The sequence below is a fragment of the Penicillium argentinense genome, assembly GCF_028826775.1.
Source record: "Penicillium argentinense strain IBT 30761 chromosome Unknown utg000005l_segment0_segment0, whole genome shotgun sequence".
Classification (NCBI taxonomy): Eukaryota; Fungi; Ascomycota; class Eurotiomycetes; order Eurotiales; family Aspergillaceae; genus Penicillium; species Penicillium argentinense.
This window is the reverse complement of record NW_026622664.1, coordinates 4,935,412-4,961,194: the sequence shown is the minus strand read 5'-3', so window position 1 is coordinate 4,961,194 and position 25,783 is coordinate 4,935,412. Positions and strand designations below refer to the sequence as shown.

Genomic DNA, 25,783 nt, shown 5'->3' with positions numbered 1-25,783 from the left:
GACCTATGTGCCGGTGTGCTTTTGCCATCCTCGATCAGCCACGGTCATTACATACGCTACAGAAGGTGGAGAACCGCCCGTGCCCATGTTACGTATATTCGAAATCGGGAATTAGGTCGTCCCTCTTGTGTTTCTTTGAGTCTATAATTGCCCTAACCCTGCCTGCCCGTCCCATAACTGTCCCATTTTCTCCCCAGCCGTGGTGCCAGCAATCACACAAGACAGGATCAAGAATTTGATTTCCTTAAACCGCTTAACCAATTTCCTACCTTGGTTCTCCCCTTCCCCAAGCCGCTTGATTGACACTGGGTTCCTGCTACAAAGGTAAGCGCGCTCTTAAACCCCCACCCTCACTTTCCAAGCTCCCACCGGATTTGTTTTCCTGCTACTGGTCCGATTTTACCTGGCCTGGGCTGTGGGTGTCTCCTGCCGCTGCTTGTTCCACACTCTGATCGTCTTCTGCTCTTCAAAGGTGTCGCCTCACCTTTGGTATCTGATCCCAACTAACATCCATCCTTGCGTCTAGACGATTTCCACCATGACTGAAAGCTCTCGCATGCAACAGCCCGCGGAGAACATCCAGGGCATGTTCACTGCTGACTCTGGAGCTGGCCCTCCAACAGGAAGCACTGTGCAGACCCAGCGGGCCCTGGACCCTCACAGTTCCCTCGAGGATTACAACCGTACCTTGCTCGAGTACACCCAGAGACAGATGTCGTCTTTTGTTGACCTCGACGATGGCGGCCATCGCGGCAGTGGCGCCAGCAGTCGGAGCAGCCAAAGCAGCGGCAACAGTGGCCAGAGTGGTTCCTCCAACAACGGCACGCTTGCTCACCAGGCCAATGGACCTCCTCCCACTTCGGCTAGTGCCCAGCACCAGGCCTTCCAGCGGATTGGCCGAAATCCCGAGGGCAGCCCTAACGAGGCCAAGCCTTCGCGCTACTAGAACCGTGGTGGTTACGAGGTATGTTAAGTATTCTCCTGCGCTCGTCGATGATCCATCATATCTGACTGCCTTTTTCAGCGGCCCTACTCTTTCTTGACCGCAATCTGGCCTCAAGACGATTCTCTTTCTTGGAGTTCGATGGCGCCACCGATGAGAGTCAGGAAGCAATACGACCTAGCCTCTTGTCGGTATTGTCCGGAGGCGGAGTTACAACGGCGTTTACGAGTGCTTGCCCATCCTTGCGTTATTTTCACAGCATTGAGTTTTCCTGTGTTCCCGACGAGAGTCGAGTCACTGTGAAAATGGTTGCTCTTTTTTCACAGGCCCTACTCCCTATAGCCCCTCTCGCCCATCCTGTTTGTGAACATCTTATTTTTTGACCCCATTTGTGCTGGGAACCGAAAGGTTTTCCCCTCGAGCCTTTTCGCCACGTCTGATTACTTGAACGCGAAATCGTGATGCAGGTATGCAGATTCGCCATCATCCTCGTTTACATTGAATTTTGCAAAATCCCTGCACAAAAAGGCGAAATCAGCACTGGATCTAAATACCCCTGCCCCATCACTCTTCACTTCACACTCGCTCTTGACTCAAACGTCTGCCCTCTGCTACACGACTGTTTCGGCGTTTGACTTGGGACATATGAGCAGTCAACAATGATGTTCCATTCACAAAGTCCACATTTTCTCAGGGCTTGACCGGCTCCGTGTATTAACAGTTTCTCTTGTCACTTCCTCTGCGAGGGATCAACGCGCGTGTACCAAATTTCTTGATTATAGATGTTCAGCGAAACGAGCGAGTTGATTTTATTTTGGGGTTTTCTTTATTTTCTGCTCCTTGTGTGACCACCAGCCCGATCATCGCGAACGCCAACTTGCCCTAGGAGAATTGCCGCCTTGTGATTTGATACCCCCTTATCCCTCGACCAGCACCCTGGTTGGCACTGACGACCTGCACAACAACGAATCCGATGTGAATAGTCAGGAGCAAGCAATGTTTTCATTTTGTTGCAAGGGTTTCCTTAGTATCTTTTTTCTCCGGTAAGAACTCGTAGAGATAAAGACCGATAAAATGATGCTAGCTTCTTACAAATTCTGAAGGGCAAAGACTCCTAATCTGCCCACTAATAATTATTTTGATGTGGAGGTATGTTAAATTAGTACAGTATGTGACATAGTAGATTCGGCCATTGGGGATTTATACAGCCACACACCCCCTCCCTGACCTTTCAGGTATCTGCTAGTTCTTCGGCTTGGGTGTCCTGGCTATACGAGTCGAAAAATGAGCATTCTGCTCTATGAGGGAGAATAATTCTGGCCCGATCCCATTCATTTTGCATAGCGCATCACTCTCTAGAATAGTTATCCAGACAGTTGATCACGTAGGTGACTGAATAGATGACCAGCTGGAGATGGGTGACTGAGCAATCAACCTGACGGCCATCAATACCATAGTCGACGAGGTATTCAGCGTCGAACTGACACCATGTTTGATCAAGGTTCTAGTTCTGTATTATCTGAGCAAAGCCATGGCGGGGGTGCGGAAGCATCAATCTCTTACTAATATTGCATCGTAAGATAGCCTAATCGACTGTACAACGGTTGTCTTGCTTGAAATATGATCAATAGGTCACGACGTGTATCTTATCATTCGGAATATGATGTGTTCATTTTCTTTGACATAACAATGCATTCGAAATAGTGTTCCTACATGTTTGTTCCTACATGTTACACAAGTGTGGCTGAACGAGAGCCACCAAATAATCAATTTGGACAGAAAAATCCAATGATTGTTGGCTACAACACTGTGTACGAATCAAATTTTTTCTGCCCACCTTTGTCTTCACTTTCCTTGGATGATATGTCCTCCGAATTCTCTCACGGGTACTGTCTCTTGGCCCTAAACCCACACTGCAGACTTACACTAGTGTACACTTTCAACACTTGAAAAAGCCATGCAACAAGTGCCACGAGGTAGAATAGTACCTGCGTGGTGAAGGGAAATCTACCCCTAGATTGCGCAGGCCAATTATAGTGGAGCGTTCTCACATTCTCACAAACCTCAGACATGTCCCTTGCTTCTGCCGAGAATCGTGCGAGGATCTCACCACGTACCTTTCCACGAAGGCCAATTCTCTTTAAAATTTTCTTTTCAATGTTGTATGGTGCAATGTGATGGTGCAGCTTGCAGAATCTTTACCATTAGCAATAACCAAAGCTCAATTACATATACACAAGCCTCGTCGCTTGACCTATTCAGGAAGCGCGCGAGAAGAAACTTTCAATGAAATTCAATGGCATGCGGGCAATAAGGCCCCACCACAAGCCAATGGAAAACCAAATTTTGATTTTGTACATTCCAATTACCTCAAAAAGTCCGTTGAATGGCCAATCCAGCCACTGTTGCCCCTCTCGACTGGGGTGAAACCCCTGGAATCCGAAGCAAACGCGACGAGTAAACAAGGGCGAGCACCAAGACAAGGGCGAGCAACAGAACGCGATTTACGTGAGGACCGAAAATCTTAGTCGAGGGCCTCTCACTCCATCCCCTCTTCAGCCTACGCATCGTGTCAAGACAGGGCCAGCTCCCTTTTTCCCTTCCGACATCCCATGCTTCTCTTGTATCGACAACCCTCAACGCCATCGACGCCCATGACGGCCTAATCTCCTGCTCCTGTCTTCCTTTTCGCTCCGTCTAGGCACCAACCGTTTTACACTCTTTTGAATGATACCAACCACAGACAATCTTTTCGAATAGAGCCACCGCATACGCCCGAAGTCATCGAGTCTCTCTTTTACGCGCACATCTTCTATCATATATTCAAATCGTGACACGAAGTGGAAACAAATAATAACAAAGAAGACAACTCAACATGCGTCTCGCAGTCGTCCTTCCAACCCTCGCAACCCTCACCATGACCAGCGCCGTCCCCGTTGTGCAGGATCGTAACCCAATGCCCACGCCCACGCAGCCTGCTGTCCAGTCAGCATCTACAGCCACCCCGACACCTTCGGCCTCGGCGACTCCTGTCGGACCCTACACCTGCCCACAGAAACAAACCAAGAAGTGCTGCATGTCGCTAAGTCAGACGTCAAAAAATCTTATGAAGCCTTTGGGTGATCTCTTGCCAATTCTGCGCGGAGTCCAGATCAGTTCGTCGGTATCGTTTCAATGTATGTCCATACTCTTCCCATTTTCCAGGTCATTTCTATATTGAGATAATGCTGACGTGTCTCCAAAATCTATAGGCAGGGATATGCGAGAAAGCGAGGCCCCCGACCATTGCGTCGACGACGATTACAGTCCCATGTGCTGCATCAACGAGATCACGGTAAACTGAATACCTGTTATCCAGCAATGTTGCAAAATTATCGTAACTAATCTGTCTATTATATCCAGGAGGGCATCGACAAGTGTAAGCCATTCGCACTCGCCAAGGAAGAATACTACCGGACATTTGGATACGGCCAGGAGAGCCAAGTGGACTTGATCAATGACGTTGTTTGAACGAGCATGATACTGGCACTGGCGGCCATGGACCTGCGAATTTTGGAACTCTGTACTAGGAAATTCGCTTTCCTGGGGAGAATGTGGGATGCATTCTGGCTTTATCTTCTTCTCTCGATATAACTTTGGCAGTCTTCAATATCATTGTACTTTTCGTATAATATCGTCTACACTGGATTCAATTCACCTTTCTATGCTTGCTTCTTTTCTCAATCAGGTCGCCCTTTATCCTCTGATTTTGATGGACTCCACGTGCTTCAAAAGGATTGATGTCGATGAATTGAAATTGAGTGTGGGGTTCGTGAAACTGGTTGAGAGACATTCTGCGCGTAATTCTTTTATTCTTTTAATTCAAATTCAAAAGCAAATATTGGGTATGGGAGCTATCTGTTCACTGCAGAGCTATGGAGCTCCAGCTGAGTTTCACGTTCTGAGAGAAATGTTATATTTCGAGAATTGATACAGCCACACTTACCTGGAATCTTTTATATGTTTCATGTAACATAGCATTGCACAGTCGCCTAGTCCTGGACACTAGTCAACATAGCAGAAAAATGTTGTATGTGGCCGAAGTGCACCATTCTGAACAGGCCTCTACGAGATTATGCACGCGAAAAGTCGGGACATAGAGGTAGTTTGAGGTAACCCATACCAATAAATTGAGCGGCAATGCGTAAGAATTCATCGTCGGTGCTGTCTACCTGGCGGACTCTAGGAACCGCCATGTTGGCCACCCGAATGGGGAGGGAAACGATTCTGCCCAGGAGGAAGAGGCCCCCAAGGATGAAGAGGCTGTCCGGGAGGAACAGGACCCGGGGCTGGGTGGCCAGTAAATTGTGGAGGGAAGGCTGTAGGGTTGCTCCCCATACCCGGTGGGGGAAATTGAATGGTCGGCATGTGTGGGGGCGGGGCAGGTGGCCAAGCTCCGGAGGCACCGGAGTAGTGTTCAGGTGGGGGAGCATTATGGTAGGTACGAGGTTGTGCAGGGTAAGGATGTGCGGGATGAGGCGGAGGAGAGTGTGACGGTTGATGAGGAGGCGGGAATCGGGACTCATGTCGACTACGCTTATGCCGACCAGCTGTAGACCAGGACTGAGACCCGCGAGTGTCATCTGGATGTCTGTTTCGAATCATCTCCTGGCAGAATGGACGACACCAGCCGTAGTATGTCCGGCCGTTGAGAATATCACCGGTTGTGGCGTCTCGGACAACTCTTTGGCCCAGCTCGTTTATGTCGAGGACCTCGTCATCCTTGGTGGTCACCTCAGTGTCGTAGATCTCGTCTGCCTCCCTCAGGAGTTTCTTGAGCACCTCCACCGTTTCTGGAGGGGCAGGGCCCTCATACATTCCCATGGCCCTGATATTTTCAGGGCGCACAGGCATGGTCTTGTCAAGCGGAATGTCGAAGTGGTGGAGGAAGTTGCCTGCCGGGAGATCGTACCATGGTCCGTTACGGTCACCATGTGTTTTTGGTATGATATAAGCCTCCTCCTTAGATTGATTCTTTGTGGCATCTAGCTCAACAGCCAAGATATCAGTCGACGAGGGTGGGGCGGCGCCAGTCAAAGCCGCGTCCTTGGCCACCTCTCGCAGCTGGTGAATCAGGTCGGGACTGAAGTATCCGTGCTCGGACCAGATTTCCAGCAGATCATCGAGCCGTCGATGATGTCGGGGATATTTCTGTCGATCATAGGCCGCCGCATATCCCAACAAGTCCACCATGTAGGGTTGCAGGGATCCGCTCACTGTGGAGAAGGTCGTCGTGCCGGCCAGGTGGTACTTGCTGTGGTGAAGCAGATCGTTAAGGAGATAGAGTATGTGGAGCTTCCGACGCTTCGGTGAAGGATTGGACCGAGCAGCTGCGGGTGGTTCATCGAGAGGGCCTGCCAATATCACGAGGTACTTGGCCAGACCTCCGATGCGATTTGCGGACGAGGTCACATGTTGGAAAAGCAGTTCTTTGCAGGCCTGTTGTATTCAAAAGTTCAGCAAGAAGGCAGGGAAAAAACGGCGAGGCACCTATGAATCAGTTCACACCTGGATGTATGCCGGGGAGCCACGTGACAGAGCGCGGTCAATGGCGGAGTGGAGGGCGTTGATTTCGGGGGAGGGGACGGATGTGGGATCGGGGCGCAGGAGACTGGCGGAGAAGGCAGCCTTGGCCACAGCCATCTTATTGTACGCCATGTCGTGTGGGCGATACTGTGAGCTGTGCGCCAGCCGGTTGGAGAAGCACGCGTGCACTGAGTTTGATCTGGGAGCTCCTCATCAACTCGAGCTTCTGGGAAGGAAACTGAAGCTTGGGTGAGTTTGGGGACAAAGCAGATACGCACGTGACTGGGAGGAGCTCCGTCTTGATGCCTGAGGCAACGATGCGGCTGTTATTCTCCGTTTGGAGCGTGACCTCCAAATTAACTAACAGGATGCGTGTAGTTGCCAGTGCTTACTTTTGCGAGGATTTCCAATAGAAGCCTGAGGTTATACGCGCTAGTTAGTAGATACCACTACATATTGAGTCTTTTCAAGCACCTGATCTTCGTCGGAAATACGAACTCGAAGTCGAAGGATATATATTTTCGAAAAGTTAGCTAAAACGTGTAGCTATCTTGAGAGTGCTTTCTACTCGAGTACTATCCATCGTATCATTACAGCCATTTTTAGGGAATTTGCCGCCCTTCGAGCCTGCTATGGTTGACGGGAGCTCTACACCGCGTCATAGCTGCGAAGCGCCCGGCAGATGGGGGTGAAGTATATCCGACGATCAGCTCAAATTGGACCCAAATGATAAGATTACCTACCACCGGCAAGAAGGCCGGTTGTCCTTCGGCCTCACCCTGACCTCCACTACAGCCTACTATTAATATACTGCTGAGTGTACACAGCACCTATGAGTCAGTCCGAGTGCCTCAGGTCTCTAGGTAACTGTGGCACTCTTCTGTCTGCCTTGACCATCGTCATGGGGACGACTCCACCAGCTGCCTCACATCCTCAACTCGCGGAGGGGCAAATTCCGCCCCACAACATGCACCCCTCCAGCACATCGAGGAGCTCATCCCCCGCGATGGCGTGAGGCGCGATTTGCGCGCACTTGCCGACCGGCCGATCGGTCTGATCACCCCGGATGAAGGCTTCCACACCTGCGAGCATCAGCCCATTCGGCGGTTCCCCCCACACGGGCCAGCTGCCCTCGCATGGTCTGACTCGTCGATGGCGCCATCTATAAAACACCCGTCCTCGTCCATACCTGAGTAGTCGTAGCTCCTCCTACCCCCTGCATCCTACATCTTCTCTCACCTCTACCGCCCACAACTTGAACCTCACCACATTTGTGAACTGTGAACCATCATGGCCGCCGTCGTCGCTGTACAGCTCGCCCGCCCAACCATCCGGCACTTCTCTGCCCACCGGCCGCGTCCCGATAGCCGCGCAGCTCGCGCCGTGACCACTTCCTGCCTGGCCGCCGCCGTGGCTCTGCCTTTTGTTCCTCCAGCCCTCGAAAGCTCGCGTCAGAAGAGTTCTGGCTTTCCCGACGGCAATAAGTGAGTGTTTGCGCCCGACTGAGCCGTCCTGCATACGCGGCCGGATATGTACACAAGAAGAACAACCCGACTGACGCTGGATAGGCCCCACCCTCCGCTCTGCTTCCATGCACGCTAGTCGCCAGATCCGCTGAGATGAATGCGCAATATTTCGCGTTGCGACTTTTCCACATTCATGGGTTCTGCTGTTCGGTGCGGGCGCCAACATACGGATCCGGTCATGATGCATGAGGTCGAGGGTGTTTGGGGACTGGCGTTTTCTATATTTCTATCTTTCGACTGGTGACATACGCCACGGCGTCCTTGCGAGATTGGATGGTACAACCCGGGACAACACTATTTGTTGATGGTCGAAAGCATCGATGCACTAACGTGCCTAGCTAGACAACCCTGCCAATTTACGAGCATACCTATTAAGACAGTGCATTTGTCCTGAATTGAGAGCATAGAGTAGAGCAACCCTAGGAACCCATAAGTCAAGATCGAGATCGATCATGATCGACACGGGAGGCCCCTAGTACATTGATGTACATACAATTGTAACGAGATGACAAGGTAGAGCTTGGCTTCCTCAGGGTAGGCAAAACCACACATTAGATAGGGCCATGCATGCCACCCAAAACACGGCATGCACACACACCACCTGTAATTTACAAGATCAAAATGTACACAAGGGTCCCAACCCCTAACTAAATCGGTTCCCACGGGGAGGACTAAACGGCTGTGCAGTCTCGTATTTTCCCTTCTCCAGCACTCGGTCGTCATCCGTCATGGGCTCGTGGCGAGTCGGGGCTGGGTCGTGTGAAGCTTCGGCGCTGGGCGAGGCGACATCGTCCGCCGCATTTTGGAACCGTGTCATGTTGGCTCGCTTCAAGCTGGCGCCGTCGGTCGAGTCGGGGGTGGGCGCGGTCATGGCGGCCTGCCGCTTATGATCGTTTTCCATGGCCTTTAGCTGCGCCTTGCGCTTCATCTCGGCCTCAAACCGGGCCTGTCGGTCGGCATTGATGGACTGTTTGGCAAAGTAGTAGGCCCCGCCGCCAGCTGGAGGATGAGAAGTGTCAGACTCGATGACTAGGAATATTCATGTGATTAACCAGATACCAACCGACGCAAAGGGTGCCCCAGCCAACCCTGTATGATCAGAAGCGTGCTCCATCAGTATTTCCAGTGTCCGGCGGGCTTCCTCCCGTTCCTATAATGGGACAGATGGGTGTGGGCTCACCAGGTAGACCGAATCTAAGAGGACGGTTAAGTTAGCAATTGTGTGAGACCAGTGGGTATGAGACTTACTGTGTTCATGGCTGCAATGTGGTCGGATTCCTTGTGAAAAGAGATGTTGGCGGTGCAGTTCCTCTACGTCAGTCGGAGGCGCGGCTCCGCGCTAGTGACCGGTTTCTGCCTCAGGCCGACTATCAACCTATCAGCGCAACAGACCGAATCACCTTTAACCTTTTGCCTTCGCCTCTTCCACCACCCCTCCTCCTCTTGCACCCGTACTCTTTCTTTGATCTCACACATCTAAATCACTCTCGATCGAGATACCGAGTACCTGCTACGAAACCGCTGACAGGGCCGCCTGTTCCCTGCGACCCTGCACTTTCGTGGCATGCACACCTGAACTCACCTGGGCATTGCTACGAGGCGGTTGTCGCCTCTTCCTATAGCACGCCCTTCCTTCCGATCAAACCCAAGTAGTGGTTTGCATTCGATCTTTCGCTTCGTTGAGAAAAACTTGACAACTCCACACGATGCCTCCCAAGCGCAAGGCGACTGACAGTCGGTAGTACCCGATCGTTTGATATGACAAACTCGCTCACATTGCCCAGGTGGTCGGTCTAGCAGTGCGTCGAAGCGTCCCACCCCCGTTCCCGATGTCAGCGATGTTTCGAGCGAAGACGAATACTCAGACCAGGACGATGTTCCGGAAGGAAACAACAACTTAAAAGGTATACAGTGGCACCTTACTCACGCCAGGTGAAGTGCGGGATTAACGTTGGAGGTTACAGATGTCGTCAACAAATTCTCTCTCGAAACATTCAGTAAACGATCCCAACCCCAGAAGACCGACCCTCGATTTGGCTACAAGGATCTTTCGGAGCTACCTCTCAAACGCGACCACTACAACCGTCCGCTATGGATCGAGCCGGTAAAAGGCACAATCACCCTTGAGAGTTTCTCTCCACTGGCGTCCCAAGCCCAGGATTTCCTCACAACTATTGCGGAACCATTGTCGCGTCCTCAACATATGCATGAATACCGCTTGACGGGCCACAGTCTGTATGCAGCGGTGTCGGTTGGGTTGAAACCTGAGGATATCGTGAAAGTCCTGGATCGTATGTCCAAGACTCCACTGCCGGAAAGTATCCGGGCCTTCGTTATTGAATTCACCAAGTCATACGGCAAGATCAAGATGGTTCTGCGTCACAACCGATACTATGTGGAGACCTCAGATCCTGAGATGTTGCAGCGTCTGCTCAAGGATGAGGTCATTGGACCGCAGAGGATTGAGAGCTCCGAAGGAATCATCAAGCGAGCAGCCCCCAAGATGGGAGGACTTGTCATTCCTGGAACGAAGGATGCCGCTGGTGTAAGAGAAACGGGCCCCCAGCAAGATGCTGCTCAACGAGAGGAGAACCAAGAGGCTACAGTGGACTATGGAATCGACGAAGTTGGTGAGGATGAGAACGACGAGGCAGCTGCCTACAGTTTCGAGATTCCCCCAGCAGGTGTCGAAGTGGTCAAGGCCCGCTGCCAAGCCATTGGATGCCCAGCCCTGGAAGAATATGACTTCCAGGGAGACACGGTCAACCCAAATCTTGACATGGATTTGAAGCCCACAGCTCGGATACGTGACTACCAAGAGAAGAGTCTGAGTAAGATGTTTGGTAACGGACGAGCCAAAAGTGGTATCATCGTTCTTCCATGCGGAGCTGGCAAGACCCTGGTCGGCATTACTGCAGCAGCGACCATCAAAAAAGGTACAATCGTGCTGTGCACTAGTTCTATGTCCGTCGTGCAGTGGCGCAACGAGTTCTTGCGCTGGACGACTATCGACCCGGGTGATATCGCTATCTTCACTTCTGACCACAAAGAAAAATTCAAGCGGTCGACGGGTATCATTGTATCCACCTATTCAATGGTGTCGCAGACACGAGCACGTTCCTACGATGCGCAGAAGATGATGGATTGGCTTCAGTCTCGCGAATGGGGTATGATGATTCTTGACGAGGTGCACGTCGTGCCAGCTTCAATGTTCCGAAAGGTTACGTCTGCTATCGCCGCACAGAGCAAGCTCGGACTCACGGCCACGCTTCTGCGTGAAGATGACAAGATCAAGGATCTGAACTTCCTCATCGGACCCAAGCTGTATGAAGCCAACTGGATGGAGCTTGCTGCCCAAGGACACATTGCCAAGGTCCAATGTGCCGAGGTATGGTGCCCGATGACAACAGAATTCTATACTGAATATCTTCGAGAAAGCTCGAGGAAGCAAGCTTTGCTCTACATCATGAACCCGCGCAAGTTCCAAGCTTGCCAGTACCTGATTGAATATCACGAGAAACGAGGTGATAAGATTATTGTGTTCTCCGATAATGTTTATGCTCTGGAGCGGTACGCGCTCAAGCTGAACAAAGCATACATTTACGGTGGAACCCCCCAGAACGAGCGAATGCGCATTCTGGAGAACTTTCAACACAACGAGCAGGTCAATACCATCTTCTTGTCCAAGATCGGTGACACCTCTCTTGATCTGCCCGAGGCCACTTGCCTGATCCAAATCTCATCTCACTATGGTTCTCGTCGTCAGGAGGCACAGCGACTCGGCCGTATTCTGCGAGCCAAGCGCCGTAATGACGAGGGCTTTAACGCATTTTTTTATTCCCTGGTATCCAAGGACACCCATGAGATGCAATACTCGAATAAACGACAGGCGTTCCTGGTCGACCAGGGCTACGCATTCAAGGTTATCACCCATCTTCAAGGCATCGGCGACTATGAGGGACTGTCGTACTCCACTCCGGCTGAGCGTCGGGAACTGCTCCAAGAAGTCATGCTGCAGAACGAATCTTCAGCCGACGTGGAGCAGGTGAACGATGACCTTTTCTCCATGCGCTCTGCTAAGGGCCAGAAGAAGAAGCCCAATGCCAAGCGCAGCGCAGCCACCCTGAGTGGTCTGGCCGGCGGTGATGATATGGCATATGTTGAATACAACAAGAGCAAGAATAAGCAGCTCAAAGACAAGGGTGGCCATCACCCTCTGTTCAAGAAGATGCAACGAGACCGCGAGCGACAGAGAAAGGCACGGGAGGCGATGTAAAAAAAACAATACACTTTAATTGTCAGCTCGAGGGGCTGTTCTGGGTGGGTATGCTTTCCCCCTCCCATCGCATTCGAACATTTGATGAACCTGTTCTTGAGGCGTGTTATTACCAAAGGTACTATCATTAAAATGTGCGTATGCGACAATGTCATTCTGAACAGCCGTCCATTATGTAGCGGAAGGCGATATGACGCAGCGTAGAAGAAAAAGGCTCAACAGGATTCGTGGATATGATATTTTTGATCTAGAAAAGAAACTGTTTCAACAGGATCCGTGGATATGATATTTTTGATCTAGAGAAGAAACGCCTGGTTTTTTTTTTGCATAATGTGCAACTGAAACGTCCTTTAAGGACATTCTGCTCGGACAAAATTGAAGACCCAATCACCCAAACAAGAGCTGGCCCCGCCTGGTCCCTCTAGACCAGGCGTGCATTACTCAGAATACGAGGCCGCGCTCAGCAGCTGATGCGGGTTTAAGCTCATCAGTCAGCAAGCCGGGTCCAGTCCCGCGCCCAAATGACGTCGGTTCGTCGCGACGGAACGCCGAGCCCCCGACGATGCCGACAGTTTCCGCCTGGCAACTCGCAAACAGGGTCCATTCCCACTAATCACCGCCTCCTGATAGGCCTACAAAGATGGGGACCTATGCAGAGCTTACTCCGGAGTCGTATACGAGGCTGGTAACAACCTTCCTACATCTACCCTGGTGTCATGTTGCGATCGAGTGGCTATAAAGCAAAGCGATTTCCCCAGGCTCTCAAACAGATCACCAGCCTCGAGACTCTCAGATCACAAACTTGTCTGAAGAGCACGTTTATGGTGTCCGATCCTCCAACGGCACTTTCCCATTCGACGCGCCTGTCATACGACAACAAATCAAGCTTGTGTTTACCGCCCCTAGCCGTTTCGTCTGCACTTTGGCCTCGGTTCACTTCTTACTCCTCTCCTGCACGCCGGGATTGCTCTTCGACCATGGCGACTGCGACAGAGATTCATCTATCGTGCTCCACGGATTCTGGCGTGTTCACGACCGGTACCACGGAGGAGGCAGCCCGTGTGGCCGGTGAGGTCTTGCAGGAGGATATGGAGAACCATCATGTTTTCTTCAACAATCAGGGATTCCACAGTATGTGAGCTTGTCTTGAATCTTACAAGGACCATATAGCTGATAATGAGACCAGACCATATAGTGCACCTGGTGCTTAGCAATTTTGCCCTCGGCGCATCCCCTGAGGATATCAGGGCTGCCTATGAGAGAAACAAATCCTACCAAAGACCCGCTTTCCCCGTGGACAAAGATGTCGTCGCTAGTTTTCACAATACAAGCAAGTTCCAGGAGGGCTTTTTCAAGGAGGAGAACTATTCCAATTATTTGGCCTTTTTCCAGGAGGAAATTGACCGGAAGACTGTGGCCGGCGCCCTGAAGGAATACGTGTTTGCCGGCGACGAGCGAGCAGAGAGCATGCTGTCAAGACTATTTGGAGGTGTGTACTATCCCATAACAAACCCCTACTTTTGTCATGCCAGAAGCTAACGAGAGTCAGGCCTCATCCACCCATTTATCCAATTGGGGTTCGGACTCGAATTCAATCAGCCGGCCATTGTGGCCCAGGCATTGGCCCAGGCAGCCGTTCACGATGACTGGATGGGACCCGAATACTTTTTGCCTGCCGAGAAGTTGGCCGGTGGCATTGGAAAGCCTGGGCAGAAGACGATGTTGGAGCTTCTGAATGAGATCCGCGCCGATAAAAAGTTGGCGAATAGCACAAAGTGGACAGATGGGAACAAGATTCGCGAGGGACCGCTGCATCGGGCTAGAGACGAGATACTGAAATATGCTTCCCAGTACAGGGTCTCTGAAGATCAAATTGAGGAGCGGATGGCGGATATGATCAATACTATCGGTAAGTATCCTCTTCCTGCATTGCTTTGTCGCATCGTACAGCTACTGATCTTTTCTCGACTAGTATATTACACCAGTGCCGCTCAGAGACCTGAGAAGGCAGTGAAGATCGACTTCTTCTTTATCCACTGCGTGAACTCATCGATCTTCTTCTCCAGGATCATCCAGCTTCCTTTCATTGATACGCAGACAAAGCTCCGTCTGCTTGAATGGAAGGGCCGCATGGATTTAATCATGTACGTCTCGCGCAACTCGCCTGAGTTACGACTTAATGAGGTAGCTCAGTATCCCGCGGAGAGCGACTGGGCTACTGTGTTCTCTCGTTGTGTTAAACACCCGGGCGATGATGGACACTTGACCAAGTTTGCGCGAGCCATCGCACATGGAGAGAAGATCTGCAAGGAATTTGATAAGGACTCGAAGATGCCCATTTCCGGAGATATGTGGTTGCGGATTGGTAATATGGGTGAGTATAGAGTGACGATCTGTTATTGAGTTTCATTTACTGACCTTTTCCTAGCTATTGACTCCACTGCTGAAGGTCAGAATGATGGGGCGATGTGGATCCGATCTGCAGGATTTGATGAGGCTTGGGAGAATTTGTCTGGACGTGCCCGTCTGTGAGATGGGTTTGCCCCGGAGAATCAACTGAATTTGGGAGTATTAACGAGATAGTCGGCTGCGGGTCTTCGATCTGCTTGTTTCTAGTTGAGTTGAACAAATTGAACGAGTCCAAGTCAATTGTATGTGGCCAGTGTACCCAGCGCAACATTTATGAAATATTACTGAGTATTAATGGATCGGAAGAACTACTGTACCGACACTGTGAAGAGCTTTAATTTGTTGTCGGTGACAGAAATGCAGAGCTTTACTGTTGTTCGTATAAGTTAAACGTTGAAGCTGTCCCAAGTCGACCTTACAAGCGACCCTACTTGTGCAACAACGTACCGATGCTTTATAAATGCCATATATTAAGATATAATGTGGATTTTAGTAGCTTATGCGCCCCAAATCCGACTACAACGAAGGCAGCTCGCTACTAGTCCTCTACTGGTAAATGTATTTATACTGCGGCTAGCATCGCCGAGGCGGGAACCGCTGGGGTCGGGCCCGCTTAGAAGCTGCAGTGGGTCGGGCCATGACGCACGCGACCTCGGATAAAAGTCAGGAGTATTATGTCGAACTTGGTCGGTGATTAGACCGGATAGATTAGAGAGAGATACTTGGCATATTGCGAGCACATTATAGTAGGGCGCGTTCATGCAGGACGAAAATGGAAGAAAAAGAACGGAGTATCATACAACCAATGGGGCTCACGTGGCGAGGTGGGGCTCCCCAACAGCTTCAGCTTCTTCAACCCTCCCGATTTCTTTCTCATATCAGCAACCGAAGTCGACTTCGATTCCATTCACCATGCCGAACGATCGTGACAATGAGGACAAGAAACGTGATCAGGAGAACCCAAGGATGCCCCAAGACCAGGACTGGGAGGCCGAGAGCAACCCATTCGTGGCCTTCCGCCGCTTTGCCGACGAGCAGGTCTCCTCACTGCTTCAATCAGTCACCGGACTTCCGTCGAGCGTCTCTCGTCCCCAATCAGATAGATGGACTATATTCACCGATGACAGTGGATATAACAGCATGAAGTATCGCGAACGCGGTGGTGGTGCGGATAATGCTGGGCAGTGCAACTACGCGCCGCGAGACGAAGGCGCAGGCGGGTCTGCATCGCGTGACCAGGACAACTCCAACGACAATGACAACAACGGCAACAACAATTCTGGTGGCTCCTCAGGCTCGTCGCAGCGTCGAAAGCCTGACGATTACGACTCGCGGCCTTCGCAACACGGGCGAAATGCCCGCACAGCGCATTCCGACTTCTTCGGTATCGAGTCCTTCTTCGATCGCTTCGAGGATCAATTCTTGCCCTTCTCCTCGCCATTCTCGTCGCTTTTCCACCCGCACCAACGCTTCTTCTTTCCCGACATGTTCGAAGACAGCAACTCGCCCACCTGGCCACTCGTCTACATTACATTCAGTCCCTACTCGCCCCTCCACCTCGAGCACCAGGCCCACTATCGTGTACAGCGAGGCCAGGGAGTCTTCTCCTCTATCATGTCATCTTTCCGACCTGACTCAGACCGTGACCCGAGTGAGCCCCAGTGGCGCGAAGCCTTTGAGGATCTTCTCCGACTGGAAAATGGCAAGCCTATGCTTGACGAAGAAACCCTCAAGGCAGGCAAGACTGAGAATGGAACGGAATGGTTGCATGGCCTCGCGAAGCGAGGAAGCCTGGGTGACCGCTGGAAGTACGTGTCTGGAGGTGTTGATGGCCATCCTTGGTCCGGCATCACTTTCACGGGACACAATGAAGAAACTCGCACATTGCCTGAAAAGAATTTGGAGAGTGAGCAGAAGCAGCAACTTCGGGATGACCAAGATGTCGCGACCGAAAGCGAGTTGGACGTTTATGAGCGCTTCTTACGCGACATCGAGGCCCGGGAACAAGAGGTCCTGCGTGGGGAGGTTGGAAGTCCTCTCGTTCGATTCCTCCTCGAAGAGCGCCGCCGAGAGCAAGACCAAATTGACCGATACAGACGTAACCTCTCGCACCCAGCGGACGACCAGGGCACCGAAGACACTGAGAGCTGGCTAGATCTTGTCTCTGGTGGGAATCGAAAGTCTGTCCCTGAGACATCGGCCGAGTCAGGGGATGCAGATGTCTCACAGCAATCCACACCGGTTCGCGTTATTTCGACTATATCTCGAACAGAACGCAAACGGCTGGCTGATGGCTCGGTTGAGACCAAGACGGTTAAGACTAAGCGCTTCACCGATGGCCGGGAAGAAACCGACGAGTCTGTGGAGGTAACTCACCCGCGTTCCAACGACGGAGGCTCTGGAGACAAGTCCAAAGGCGGTTGGTTCTGGAAGGACTAGGCGTTTCGCTTGCACAAAATAAAGTGTGATGCATGACATCCTTTCTGTGTCGGTATGGCGCAGGATATGACCCACGACTTGCTTTGGACAGCTCATCAGCGATTTCATTCTTGCTTACTTTGGCGTTGATCTTCTTTTAATCTTGGAATTTATATTACTTTTTCTTCATCTAATCAATGCATTCTATCACCATGCACTCCGCCTTGTGGAATTCCTTACCCCATTAAAGTCATTTGCCTGGCTGGGTCATGCTATACTTTAGCATTGTTGCACGTGATGGCTGCCGAGATCCAAATCGCTAGCGTGGGGGCGGAAACCCCCAGGGTGAACGGCTGAAAGGATCGCCGTTGGAAATCGTTGATTTAGCCGACAGTGACTGGCAGGGCTGACCTCCTGAACGACTTTGGTCTTCGTCATCACGCCTGCTCCGCCTAACAGAGTTGCGAGGCGGGTCTTTTCCTCTCCACAGACGCGAAGACTGAGCACACTCTGCAGGTCCGGATCGCCACCAACAGACTTCTATGGAGCTTCTTTGGATACAATATGAAGATGAGAAAGCCCAGAGCCATGAATCCTCCCGGAAAAAGGCGGCCTTCATAACAGCAAATCGGCATCGAGCTCAGAGAAAAGTGCGCTTGAAGAATCTAAAAAATTATAAGCTACCCCCCTCCGAGCGGCGTTAGGCCTCCTGCTTCCAGTCGTGCCTTGGTTCATTCCTCAAACATGGATAGCGATGCTTCACCAAAGACCAATTGCCGACTCGAGTCCGAGTCGCACGAACCCGTACTGTTTCGGTCGATTGAGACAGGGGTCTTAGAAAGCTTTCCATCTTTCTCCGTCAAATTGAATCAAAGTGTGAACCTATACTATCACCACCGCAAGTATACTCTTGTTTCTTCTTAAATTATGCGGACAGTGTGCTGACTGCATATTGATAGATGGTGTCTATACTGCTAAGACGTGCTTTCCGTTTAGTTCGACTGACATGGCTTCTTGGTTTTGGCAAGAAGCACAAAACGAGCTTGCAATGGTCCAAATTATTCTTTCCACGAGTGCCTCACATCGAGCTGGCTCTTTGTGTGCGTCAGGTGCACCTCGAGGCATTGTGAGAGAGTCGATCCAGGATGCCCTTCAGCTACGTGCCCAGACAATCGAATCTATCAAGCAAATCATGGCCGACGTATCGAAAATCTACACAGAATCAACGGTGTTGGTTCTGGCTCATGTTGTTTGCATAGAGGTAAGAATTTTAATAGCTGTTTTGATCACACGGCAAGAAGCACGGTGACTCATGATTGTATTACTAGGCCGGCGAAAGTAATATCCAGGCTGCTGAAGCCCATGCCTGTGGCCTCAAAAATATCATTGATGGGGTAGGCGGACTGGATTCTTTGAGGTTTCAGACTCTCACCAACTTATATTGGTAAAGAAGACCCTCTTGATCAAGCTACGCCAACACCTCGACTGATTCGGGTTAAATTCTAGTTGCAACCTCATGATTGGATTTGTTCAACATCCGCCAAAACTTTTTGTCATTTCTGAAAAGTGGGAGAAAAAGGTTCTTGTAGAAGCATCCAAATTGGAGGATATCTGTGCCAGTACAAAAACTTCAACACTAGGATCACGCTTTTTCAAATCTGCCTGGTGGAGTGATCTTCATCCGGTGCTCAAGACAACCATCCGATCGCTACGAAAACTTATTCTTTCGCACGAGAACACCATCAAGTCGGGCTCGAAGCCATTTCCCACCAACGGCGAATACCTGATTCTTCTGGCTCATCACCTATTTTATCTCTCAGGCGACACGTCCTTATCACCCCTTGAAGAAACCCTTCGTCTTGCACTCTTGGTCTATACCGGCTCACGGGTCTGGTCGTTTCAAGGCATGGGATGTTTGAAAACACTCGTGGGAACACTTGAAAAGTTTTTAAGGCCGAACATTGGACTACTACGTGACAAGGACCCGCAATTTCTGCTTTGGACTATGTTTGTTGCCTCGGTTGCGTCCCACGGTGTATCCGATGGTTCCTGGTTGATAGCGAACATTGCAGACATCGCAAATGAATCGTCAATTACGGATTGGAGAATCGCACGCGATACTCTATCTGAATACTTCTATGTATTTCGGATGACGGATGAGCCAGCAAAGGATATTTGGGAGACTGTACGCAAGCAAAGGAAAATTCGAGATATGGTTTAAATGTCTGTATCATGTTAAATTGACGAACACAATACTGAGTAGGAATACCCTAATCACGAACCATCACATGTCTCATTGAACAATTCCACCTCATCACAAATAGTGCCTAGATTCTCCTGCAATCTCCTTAGTACTTAATGAAATGAGTGGTGAACTCTTCTTGAGGATATTCGCTAATTTCAAAGGCAAAACCGGGCATGTTGATGAGTACAGAATGAGTTAATATGCACATGAGCTGACCCTTAGGGTGCTACTACCAGGTACTCAAGAATCATGCTAATTTCTTAGCAATCGGCCGCCATAGATCCAGGCCTGTCACGTGCGTGGGGAGGCTGCTTCCCCACTCTCTCGTTCCTGTATTACAGATTGATTACCGGACTTCGCCACTTGGCACGCCATATCGGCCCAAATCCGACGAATGGGCCGTCAGCAGGATACAAGGCACCGCATCTGCCGAGCTGATTAATCGCCTCCATGCCGGCTAGTCATGACAGTTGAGCCGAAAAACAGGCCGATCAATTTGTCGCATCCCCCCTTGCATTCATTCTAACGCCCTCGAACCGCCGTGGGTGATACTTCTTGACCGAACAGAATGAGCGCGCCTTCCCAAATCCCCACCCCGGCCCATACGCTCGCGGATTCAATGTTGTCGCGGCGTTTTGGCAAAGAGACGGTGAACTATTTCTCCAGTATGATATGATCAATGGCGCTTCGGCGAAGGAGGCAAAAATACAAATTGAAGCAGCATGACTGAATTGCGTAGGCTCTCCCATCAACCGGCTATCATTCCTGCGCTCCGAGCACCCGTTCCTCTCCTCGGCCCTGAAGCACCCCTCCACTCGGTTCGTCCTGCTGAACAACCTCGCCCCGCTCACCCGATCACCCTCCGAACCATACTACGCCAAGTACGATGAAGTGCGCAAGCTCGTGGCGCCGGAATTTTTCGAGCCGTCCGAAGAGGACATGGTCAAGGCTTTTGACTCTCGCAAGACGAACCCGAACCTGATCTTCCTCGGTCTGGACGAGAGTCGCAAGGAGGGTGGTATGGCGTGGAAGATCTATCAGGGCACGCCATATTTTGCCCTCGATGTTACGGCCAAGGGCTCGGAGGCGCAGCAGAGTGCCGCGAAGGATGTCGTCAGTGCAATGGAGGACAAGGGCCTGTCTTTCTTCCAGACTCGGGTTATCACCACATTCACCCCGGACGACGGTATGTTTACCATGGAGGTAGATCGTGGAATAAAGACATCTCGGACTCTTTGCTGATACTGGTTCCCAGCTGCCATTTATGCACAGGCGCGGGCTTTGATGGACTGGAACAACCGGAACACCTTCTGCGGCACTTGCGGTAATCCAACGCTATCAGTGAACGCAGGAACCAAGCGTGCCTGTCCCCCCACCGATGCGGCTCGTGAAGCCCAGGGCCAGTCGACAGAGCGTCCAGCCTGTAGCACCCGTACAACAATCTCCAACCTGTCTTTCCCCCGCACTGATCCCACGATTATCGTCGCAGTTGTCTCTCATGACAACAAGCGGGTCCTGCTCGGCCGGTCTAAGCGATTCCCCCCGAATTGGTACTCAACTTTGGCTGGATTTATTGAACCGGCAGAGTCGATTGAGGATGCTGTGCGGAGAGAGGTCTGGGAAGAGGCTGGTGTGACGTTGTCCCGGGTTGTCATCCACTCTTCGCAGCCATGGCCCTACCCTGCTAACCTGATGATCGGTGCCATTGCGCAGGTGAGCGAACCTGCTCATGAGAATATCAATCTTGAACATGATCCCGAGCTGGAGGATGCGAGGTGGTTCAAGGTGGAAGAAGTGGAGGAGGCCTTGCGCATTGGCACGAGTGACTTGAGTGCTGGTGCTGGTCCAGAGTATAAGGGTGGCTTGAGACTGCCTCCTCCCACTGCCATTGCCAATCAGTTGATCCGATCTGCAGTCGATGCGGATTACTTTCGCGGTGGTGATAAGTGCTCCCTCTAGAAGAGGCGTCAGTCATTTGGCGGTTCAAGTACATATACGCGTGGACATAGAATAGGCGTGTACAGAAGATTATAGCGGCGAAAGCTTATTTTCCAATTCCAGTAGGGCTTGATGCTTGAATTATAGAGATCTGTACCGCAATCTGACCGCCCTACAGCAGTCATCAAAACAGTCGCCCAAGCAGTCTTCTGAACGGCCATTTGAAGAGTCACCTAAAGAGTCATCTAAACAGTCATCTGAACAGGATACAGGGTACAGGAATACCGAAGCAATGTTATGTGAGTTTAGTTTCGTAAATGACAGGTGGAGAAAAACAAGCTATTTCACCTCGGCTTACTTTACCGAGCCGGAGTAGCATAGACAGTCCCGTCTCGCAGTTCATGAATGCTCTCCCGAGTACTGGGAGAGCCAACCTCGGCGTAGCGAAAACCGTCTCGGAGCTCATGGATAGTCACTTGTCGGTAGTTCTTCCGCGAGCGCCGGCGAGAAGATTGGGCCGAGTTCTCTCGCGAGCCCGAGTCCATGCTGCCCGTCTCACTGATGATTGCACTGCCGGGAGTATGTTCTCTGTCCACGTAGCTATCCCTGGCAATGGCTGCCTGCAGCTCATAATCTGCGACCCAGCGCGTACCGACATCAGCGTACCATCGGCGTAGACCGGATGCATAATCCGCTTCCTCAGATGTGTACTCAACTGGAGGTCCGTTCATTTCAGGCTCGGAGCCGGTGTGGTCGAAGACTGCCCAGGCACTAGATTGAACGCTGACAAGCATGAATTCATGGTCATAGGTTCGCACCTTGAAATCACGCAGCAAAATGGCGCTTCCTGGGATAATTGAAGGCATGGCAGATTTATTTCGCCGGAAGATCTGGGCCTGGAGGGTGGTACCAGCCAGGGAGGGGTCGGTAAGCTGGATGGTCACGAAGAAATCCTTGGAGCCACCCGTCGCCTTGGATATCGGGCTTGTCTTGTGAACAATGGAGACTGTGTCAACAAGAGAGTTGTAGTATTCGACGAGGGAAGCAAGGGGAGCGAAATAGGAGAGTTTGCTGCGAAAACCCTGAGCATAGCGATCGGGAGCCTCACGGCTGGGAATGGAGACCTCTGGGGATTGGGGAGTGGCGTCTCGAGAAGCAACGTCGGGAGTCTGGCGTTCGCTGTCTGGCTGCTTACTTCGCAAGTTGTCCTCGTCCTCGTCAGGAGCATCATCTGACACATCCTCCGCCACCTCAATGGACGCGTCAGGCGCACGTTGGTACGTGATGTTCTGTCCCATGGGTGGTGCGTGTGTGCCAAAGATAGACGAAGGACAGGCCGCGTTGCGGACATTGATGGGTTCCACTTCGCTGCCTAGAAATGGTTCCTGAGTAGGATCGGGAGTAGGAAGCTGCTGCTCAAGCGTCTTTGACAGATCAGGTTCGAGGGGTGCTTCGCTGAGAACCGCATCTTGCGGATTTTGCTGAAATTGCTCTGTTCTAGCTTCTGTAGCCTCTGTTTCGTTGGCCGCGAGTTGATATGGCTCGTAGAACGAGGATGGTGACGGTGTGTTGCCATCACCAGCGCCATCCAATCCGTCACTAGTCAATCGACCACCGTGGTCCTGGTATAAAGACTCTGACTCGGATTCGGGCTCACTAGGGTTTTGGATACCCTCTTGGCTTCGCTCTCCTTTGTCCTCAACCTTAAACTCGATCTCGCCCTCATCCTCGGCCGTATCCTCGTTCTCAACCACATCCCCGTTCTCGATCACGTCCTCATCCTGGTCCTTCTCTGCGTTTGCGTTTGAATCGACGCCAACAATCGGCTCGGGCTCCTCGACAGTTCCGAAATCATCCTCAATATTGTCTTCCACCGCTGTCTGCGCATCTGTATGTGCATCTAGAGCCGACTCTGCAACTCCAACACCGCCCTGCCCCCGTTCCAGGGAAGCATCGCGCGTAGACTGCTGATCCTTGTGATGATCCCGCGCCAGTATGTCCACCGAAGACTCGTCATTTTCAAGATCACTATCAGCAACTCGATCGTTGTCGTCGACATGATCGTCTTCATCATAATTTGACTCCGCCTCCGCGTCCTCCATGTCATCGTATCCAGCTTCTTCCTCAGCGGCAGACCAGTCGTCCTCACTGTCCACTCTGACCAAAGATGAGAGAGTGCGTTGCACAGGCGACGAGAAATCAGCTCGACTCCCCTGGGCCATAGCAAGTGCCGGAGTTGGCATGGCCGGCTGGTCAGAAGTAAGCTCATCTTCGCTATCACTGTCCAGCACAATCACCTCCTGCTGAGTAGATTGAGGCCGAGGCAGATCTTCAGCTTGAGAAGCTTCTTCCTCGTCCTCCCCCGTGTACTTGTCTTGGTCTTCATCGTCACTGTCAGTCTCTGAAATATCGTCCGTCTTATCAAATCCACTGTAGATGGCTTCATGAGCATCACTCTTTTCTTCGCTAGCGTGGGATTGGCGTTCACTATGTTCAATTTCCTGACGCGTCTCTTGGTTCTCATCCTCGCTCTCCATATCCTCAGTCCCGGGCACATGTTCTTCTGTTTCTTCTTCAACGAAGTCCATATCGACTCGCCGGTGCATGTGTATGTCGTCGATATCCTGCATTTCGGGACTGGATTCTGGAGCAACAAAACCTTGTTCGTCCACATGCACCGCCTCGATATCTCCATTCTCATTTTCGAAAAGACCATCGAGGTCGTCCTCTTCCACTGGTCGGTCATGCAGATTTTCCTCGAGTCTTTGCTGGGTATCGTCCATGTATTGGAATCCATCATGAGACTTGTCCACCTCTTGTTGATCGACGAATTCCGGGGACGGAGGACAAGGCAACCGCATTGCCTCCGTAGCCACTTCATCATTGTTTTGCAGGTCGGGATAGCCTGGTAATTCTGAACGGTAATGATGGGCGATAATGGCGTCCTGGTCTGGACCCATATCTCTGTCGTGTTCCTTATTTTCTACTTCTGCTGCGTCTGTGGACATTGTTTGCGTCTGCAAGTCGTTGGTGGTGTCAATATTGACATCGGCGGAGAGGGACTGCGCATTCTGAGCCTGTGGGACGGCTTGGAATGGAGAGAAGTATCCCTGGGCATTGTTCTGATTGGAAACAATGGGCGATGGAATAGGGAGTCCTGGTGATGGGACGGGGCGAAGTTGCGGCGTATCCGTAGGCAGGTGAAAGGCCGGTGCCGACAAACTGCTGTCGAAAATTCCTCCAGTCGTGGCTTCGTTTGAAGCTAGCGCTCGTCTTCCGAAAAGTCCTCCAGCCGGCTCCAGAGACGGCTTCGCGAAAAGATCAGAATGGTCCAAGAACGGATCGTCGTTGCTCGTATTCTCTGACGCCTGGACATCAGGAGCTGAGGTTTCTGTAGGAAGCTGGGTGTCCATTTGAGACTCAGCATCCTGATCCAGATTCATTTCATCTTCAATGACTTTGTCCCAATCCACGGTTCCTTCGCGCTCACGAGGGCTCGAGGGCTCATCTAAAATGCGCCATTCTTCCCTCCGCAAACTGTATCTAGGCCGCTTCCTCCCTCTGCCAGGAACAAATCCATCTTTTTCCGCAAATGGATCGTAGTAAGAATCGAGAGCTTCGCCATATGAATACCGAGCAGTTCGTAAGAAGGCAGGGGAGCCCCATGCGCCTGGGCCGTTCGTGGTATCTTGCGATTCGATGGAGGTCACCTGGGGGGTCGAGGGAGGCGAGCCGACTGGTTCTTCGTCGATAATAACTACTGATTGATTCCGAGAAGTGCGATCCACCTAGGTCACGCTCGTCAGCAGTGATCTCCTATACTTAGCCTATCAGGGGAAACATACCTCAAGCGATACATTTCTCTTGAAATGAATATCCCACGCGACAGACCTACTAGGTGTCTGTGCCGCCGTATTATTCTCAACAAGATTCGAACCTTTCAGTGCAAGACGAACATGATCACCGATTCCGACCAACGAGCCCGCAACCTTTTCCGCGACGCGCCCATGAAAGACCGCTTTCACCTGTCCGTTCGACCGGCGCAGTCGGATGTCAGGTTCGGCGAGGAGCAGAGCGAGTGATTTGGTAGACGAGGAGTACGGCCAGACCAGAGTGACAGTCGCATAAATGCATTTTCCTTCCAGCTGTTCGAGTGTTGGGGACAGCTGCGCGATCGGAACTTTCGTCGGTTGCGACAGCGGACTCAGCGCCGACGAGGCCTCGGACGCGTCCATTGCGCTGGTTATTTCGTGAGCAGTATAGGCATGTCGCATTCACACGAAGATGTAGAGGGAAAGGCCGCCCAAAAGGCCAAGTGATTTTTGCGTCGAACGCCAGGGCAAACGCGGCGGGTTCAGTGAATTGCGAGCTGCAAATTGCGGCGCTTGCATTATGGGCGGTATGTTACCATGATGTTAAATACATCACCCTTCCCGAGTATTAGCGGTGTTATATCGGTAATA

At 51.4% G+C, this 25,783-nt stretch overlaps 11 protein-coding genes across 11 annotated transcripts; 8 read left to right on the top strand and 3 right to left on the bottom strand.

Moving 5' to 3' along the window:
* Positions 1-538: 538 nt before the first annotated feature.
* Positions 539-946, top strand: N7532_006654 (uncharacterized protein; the record flags this gene model as incomplete). The annotated part of the gene is made up of 1 exon (XM_056619148.1): positions 539-946. The coding sequence occupies one exon, from the start codon at positions 539-541 to the stop codon at positions 944-946; it is 408 nt and encodes a 135-aa protein (XP_056475307.1).
* A 2,872-nt stretch (positions 947-3,818) lies between these two features.
* On the top strand, positions 3,819-4,453 carry N7532_006653 (uncharacterized protein; the record flags this gene model as incomplete). The annotated part of the gene is made up of 3 exons (XM_056619147.1): positions 3,819-4,119; positions 4,195-4,277; positions 4,346-4,453. The coding sequence occupies 3 exons, from the start codon at positions 3,819-3,821 to the stop codon at positions 4,451-4,453; spliced, it is 492 nt and encodes a 163-aa protein (XP_056475306.1).
* Positions 4,454-5,164: 711 nt separating this feature from the next.
* Positions 5,165-6,640, bottom strand: N7532_006652 (RNA polymerase II-binding domain-containing protein; the record flags this gene model as incomplete). Its single annotated transcript, XM_056619146.1, has 2 exons — positions 5,165-6,421; positions 6,491-6,640. 2 exons carry the CDS (start codon positions 6,638-6,640, stop codon positions 5,165-5,167), a joined length of 1,407 nt encoding a protein of 468 aa, XP_056475305.1.
* A 1,158-nt stretch (positions 6,641-7,798) lies between these two features.
* On the top strand, positions 7,799-8,110 carry N7532_006651 (uncharacterized protein; the record flags this gene model as incomplete). Its single annotated transcript, XM_056619145.1, has 2 exons — positions 7,799-7,992; positions 8,077-8,110. The coding sequence occupies 2 exons, from the start codon at positions 7,799-7,801 to the stop codon at positions 8,108-8,110; spliced, it is 228 nt and encodes a 75-aa protein (XP_056475304.1).
* A 567-nt stretch (positions 8,111-8,677) lies between these two features.
* On the bottom strand, positions 8,678-9,291 carry N7532_006650 (uncharacterized protein; the record flags this gene model as incomplete). Its single annotated transcript, XM_056619144.1, has 4 exons — positions 8,678-9,033; positions 9,098-9,123; positions 9,215-9,228; positions 9,283-9,291. 4 exons carry the CDS (start codon positions 9,289-9,291, stop codon positions 8,678-8,680), a joined length of 405 nt encoding a protein of 134 aa, XP_056475303.1.
* Positions 9,292-9,740: 449 nt separating this feature from the next.
* On the top strand, positions 9,741-12,310 carry N7532_006649 (TFIIH/NER complex ATPase/helicase subunit SSL2; the record flags this gene model as incomplete). Its single annotated transcript, XM_056619143.1, has 3 exons — positions 9,741-9,768; positions 9,819-9,938; positions 9,999-12,310. The coding sequence occupies 3 exons, from the start codon at positions 9,741-9,743 to the stop codon at positions 12,308-12,310; spliced, it is 2,460 nt and encodes an 819-aa protein (XP_056475302.1).
* Positions 12,311-13,287: 977 nt separating this feature from the next.
* On the top strand, positions 13,288-14,842 carry N7532_006648 (questin oxidase family protein; the record flags this gene model as incomplete). The annotated part of the gene is made up of 5 exons (XM_056619142.1): positions 13,288-13,441; positions 13,506-13,799; positions 13,860-14,219; positions 14,283-14,684; positions 14,739-14,842. 5 exons carry the CDS (start codon positions 13,288-13,290, stop codon positions 14,840-14,842), a joined length of 1,314 nt encoding a protein of 437 aa, XP_056475301.1.
* A 789-nt stretch (positions 14,843-15,631) lies between these two features.
* Positions 15,632-17,158, top strand: N7532_006647 (uncharacterized protein; the record flags this gene model as incomplete). Its single annotated transcript, XM_056619141.1, has 1 exon — positions 15,632-17,158. One exon carries the CDS (start codon positions 15,632-15,634, stop codon positions 17,156-17,158), a length of 1,527 nt encoding a protein of 508 aa, XP_056475300.1.
* A 1,171-nt stretch (positions 17,159-18,329) lies between these two features.
* Positions 18,330-19,358, top strand: N7532_006646 (uncharacterized protein; the record flags this gene model as incomplete). Its single annotated transcript, XM_056619140.1, has 3 exons — positions 18,330-18,398; positions 18,466-18,581; positions 18,644-19,358. The coding sequence occupies 3 exons, from the start codon at positions 18,330-18,332 to the stop codon at positions 19,356-19,358; spliced, it is 900 nt and encodes a 299-aa protein (XP_056475299.1).
* Positions 19,359-19,950: 592 nt separating this feature from the next.
* On the top strand, positions 19,951-21,341 carry N7532_006645 (NAD(+) diphosphatase; the record flags this gene model as incomplete). The annotated part of the gene is made up of 3 exons (XM_056619139.1): positions 19,951-20,047; positions 20,122-20,568; positions 20,638-21,341. 3 exons carry the CDS (start codon positions 19,951-19,953, stop codon positions 21,339-21,341), a joined length of 1,248 nt encoding a protein of 415 aa, XP_056475298.1.
* Positions 21,342-21,679: 338 nt separating this feature from the next.
* Positions 21,680-25,555, bottom strand: N7532_006644 (uncharacterized protein; the record flags this gene model as incomplete). Its single annotated transcript, XM_056619138.1, has 2 exons — positions 21,680-25,108; positions 25,166-25,555. The coding sequence occupies 2 exons, from the start codon at positions 25,553-25,555 to the stop codon at positions 21,680-21,682; spliced, it is 3,819 nt and encodes a 1,272-aa protein (XP_056475297.1).
* Positions 25,556-25,783: the final 228 nt, after the last annotated feature.